At 51.9% G+C, this 4041-nt stretch overlaps 1 protein-coding gene across 3 annotated transcripts in view; it reads right to left on the minus strand.

Annotated features, from left to right (window-relative positions):
* NR6A1 (nuclear receptor subfamily 6 group A member 1) overlaps window positions 1-4041 on the minus strand; it is a 59076-nt gene that overhangs the window by 35295 nt on the left and 19740 nt on the right. For 2 of the 3 annotated variants that reach the window (XM_027741284.2, XM_027741283.2), the window contains exon 1: window positions 3107-3656. The exons of the other annotated variant lie outside the window; for it this stretch is intronic. In XM_027741284.2, the coding sequence (XP_027597085.2) occupies window positions 3107-3248 (142 nt within the window). In that variant the 5' untranslated portion in view covers window positions 3249-3656. Of the gene's footprint in view, window positions 1-3106; window positions 3657-4041 lie in introns of those variants that run through there. 3 annotated transcript variants of the gene reach the window in all.

The following is a 4041-nucleotide window of genomic DNA, read 5'->3' on the forward strand; positions in this document are numbered from 1 at the left end:
GCCCTTGTGTTTACTCCTCAAGTGAGACAATTCAAGCTATTCCCTCGCTCCCAGAGTGGTGAGGACAACAGGCTTTGCACACCACGGAGTGGGACTGCCTCTGTGCCACACCACAGAACCAACCACTGTCCTGCTGCACACACAGAACACACATTCATGGTAGGAACTGGAACTCTTCAGAAGGCCCAGGGAATTCTACTTTTACAGGCTGCTCCTTTAAACTGAGGTTTTAAAGCCGAGAGGGAACGACATGCACAGAGGAGTGGGGATGCAACCAGCTGCTGTTTGTCTCTGCCTCCCCTGCACGTTGGACCAGGGGAATGCTGCAGCCAGGTCTCTCTCCTGTGCAGCATCCGGGTGCCAGCACAGAGCTGCTGCCACTGGGCAGCTCCGGCCCCAGCGACGGTTCCTTTGGATCACCCTCTCCAAATCCAACTGTCCTTCCTGGCACAGTCTTTCCCTGATGCTGCTCCTGATGTTTTGCAATGAGGTTTCATAATTGCCTATCAATTCTATCAAACAATTCTATCAAACAATTTCTATCTCACTCAGTTTCACATTGATTTTTTAAATTAGTTTTATCCTGCCTTTTCCATGCAAAAGCAATATAAAGTTGGTTTCAAATAAGGCTACAAAGAGTGTTACAGGCTTCTGAGCCATGTGTTCAATACCAAGAATACTTCTGTTTAATCCCATTCTACCTACACTTATCCCTTTCATCATGTCGCTAGCCAAATCTTTTCACTTTGAATTTGCTCTCAAACTGAATCTCCTTCCTTCCTCATCTAGTTAGATGGATTTAAGCAATGACAGCTACTGAAAGGACAGAGTACAGACAAAATAACCTCAAAAATGGGCTCAACAAGCTCTTCCTTGCTTACTTCTGAGCAGAAGGATGTAAAGAAACAATTTCCTCGGTTAATCCTTCTTTGACCCAAATTAACTTTTTCCAAACTATTTTCTTAAATAATTTGTTTTACAGTCTTGCCTGAATAAACTCGGCAATAGACATGTCTTAGTTGCCCAAGGAAAGGAAGAGAACAGCAGTGGGGAGGGATAAGAAGATAATTTGGCTGGTCCAACCAGTGCAGTGCTGCATGTTAGGGTGGTGGAAGAGGGGAGGTTCAGATTAACACTCTGGATTTCTCTCTATTTCTCAATAAAGATGACATAGGGGGAGAAGAAGATACATATTCTATCCTTTAACCCCCCCACATGTTCACATGCTGGGCTTTGAGGTATGAAGAGAAACGAGACCCATCTGCCCCAGGTCTCGCCTGTCTGGGTCAGCACACTGAATCTGAACAAACTCACTGGAAGGTTCTTCTTTCCTCCTCCCCCTAACTGCAGGACGAAAACTGCCAGAAAGACTCAAGAATAACTGGGAGAAGCACAAGGGAGCACCAGCATTGCCTCTCCTTTAGCTGCCTCAACAGACCTCCTTTGCTTTTCCCTTTTGACTTGGGTAAATTTTATGCAGCAAAATCTAACACCAAGCTGGTGACAGTACTGTAAAATGTCTGAAGGGCTGAAAACTGGGTCGACCCCCACCTCCTGCCCCCAGCCCCATCACCACTGACAGGGTCCTGCAGGGCCCAGCTCTGGCTTGCAGGAGCAGCCGTGGCACAACGGCCGCAGTGCCCTTGCTGGGGGAACTTGTTTTCCACGGCTGCTCCAGCACTTCACTTCCCAATAGGAAATGATGTTTTCCATAGACTTAGTGAAACACGGTTCTAATTTAGTAATTGCAGTGTACATCCAACTGAACAGGACCTGGTGTTTGGAGAATGAGAGCAACAGAATTAGGACGAGCCTCAAAACACTCAAGCGACTCAGCCATTTGAAGATCACCTCTGATGGGGGACAGAAAGAGGCACCTGGAGACTGGCATGTGGTTGTGTTTATACACTGTGCCAAAACACTGTTCCCTTTTCTAGACCCTAACATTTCATATTGAGGACTTTTATATTATTTCTGCAAATATTAAAATGGGATCCGCAGCCATTCAGATGCCTTGTAAAGCCCATATTACCCTCAAACACCCTCTTAAGGTTTCATCTTTTATCTTTCATAAACAGGATCAGAGATGATGGTGGTTTTGAGTCAGAAGCACATTCATAACCCAGCAAGTACCAGAACGTGTATTTTAACAGCGGCATCAACTACATTTCAGTAGAATCACTAAAATCCCCAAGTGACTTGAGAAGTGAAAGATAATCTTTGAAAGAGGAGGCAGAGGAAGCTGTCTGGGAACTGGAAAAGTTACCAGACTGGTGATTACGGGCAGAATGGACAGCAGATATGAGTTATCTCCTTCACACTCATGACAAGGAGGTGGGAACCTCTTCATCCCCATCAATAGCAGCTGCATGGCACTGATATGAGCCTGGGTCACTATTAAAGCAGTATGTCAAGCTTTTTTTTTCTTTTTCTTTCCAAACTGCTTCCTTTTGGACGAGCTCCATGTAACTGTCATTTGCTTTCTCATTTCATTTTCATTTTCCATCTATGCATTCATCCAGCCCTTGAGGGGGAATTCTACAGAAATCCCTGTCAAGAATGCCCACAAGGGCCTTCTGACCCACCCCCTCACTGCTCTGCATCCCTGCCAGTGACATCATGGCACGTCCAAAAAACTCAACAAGCCTGAGTTCATTTTGACCAGCAAAAAGGCAGGAACCGCTGGGACACTTTCCTTTCCTCCATCACCTGTGGCTGCCCCAGTGTGTGTGCGCTGTCCCAGGGCACTGGGGCTGCTGGGCCACCAAAGCAGAGGAACCCAGAACCACCAGTAAGAGCTACTGAAAGCATTTAACAACAGCAAAACACATGTAGTGCTAAAAAGAACCTGCCCTATGGCGCAGGACTGTAGGTTGGAAGGGACCTCAGGAGCCACCCAGTCCAACCTCTCCTCCAAGGAGGGTGTCTAGTGCTTTGATCTGCCCGTGTCAAAATGTTCTCAGAGAAGAAAGAAAGTGACTGAAAACAATGAGAGAAAGGTGACTAAGAAACCTGGAAGAGATTGAGGTGAGAAAATAGAACATGGACACACTTCTCAGCCTCGGGTTCCCTCTGAAAACACTTGACAAAAGCAAAGTTAGTGTACCTCTGTGTGATTCTGGACACATCCCAGTGTCTTGTTTCACTGTTCCAGCATCGTTAGAGGATACAAACAAGTTCGTGGGAGCAGCTTTGAGCTTTGTCAGTCTCAAACCACCGAAACTAGCAAGGTAGTGGAGTTCATTCATCCTCAGGTGGCCTCATTGAGAACGTGCTTAAAGGCGTTTTATTTCTGTCCTGCCAAACAAACGGCAATGTCCTTCTTGCTGTGCTAGAAAGTGGAAGGGAAACAAAACCGTGTGGAAAATCCCCTCGATGTTACATGTGGTTCAGGGCAGCTTTGCCCATGGGTTTGGGGGGGTCGTCCAGCCGCTCCAGAGGGGATACCCGCGGGGTTTTCCAGCACCCCCGCGTTCCTCGAAGGCGCTGGAGCCGCTCTGTGACACATCTCAGGAGTCTTTAAGTGCGACCACGAAGTGGCCTCGCGCCGTTGCCCGGCCTTGCCCGTAACCCAGTTTCCCGGTGGCCCGGAACGCCCGGGCATAACCCGGCCGGGGCTCGGGAGCCGGCGGAACCAGGCCCCGCCGCCGCCCGCCGGGCCGGCTGACAGCCCCGCGGCGGGGCCGCCGGGCGGGGCCGGGGCGGGGCCGGGCCCGTGGAGGGGCCGGGCGGGCACACGGGGCCCCGCGCGGTGCGGGGGGCGCGGGGCAGGTGTGGGGCTTTGGCCCCTCAGCCCGGCCCCGAACGGCCCCGGCCCCTCCGCCGGCCCCGAACGGCCCCGGCCCCGCGCCCGCCGGGGGGGCGGGACGGGCCCTCCGGGGCGCGCGCGCGGCCCAATCAGGAGCCGGCCCCGCGCCCGCGCGGCCAATGGGCGCGGCGGCGGCGCGCACGTGACCGGGCGCGCGGCCGCCCGTCAGCGGGCGCTATAAAGCGGGGCGGGGGCGCGGGCGCGGCGGCCGCGGGGGCTCGGCGGGTCCGGCC

The sequence above is a fragment of the Pipra filicauda genome, unplaced genomic scaffold, assembly GCF_003945595.2.
Source record: "Pipra filicauda isolate LSUMZ 115617 unplaced genomic scaffold, ASM394559v2 scaffold100_size2392355_pilon, whole genome shotgun sequence".
In the NCBI taxonomy this organism is placed as follows: Eukaryota; Metazoa; Chordata; class Aves; order Passeriformes; family Pipridae; genus Pipra; species Pipra filicauda.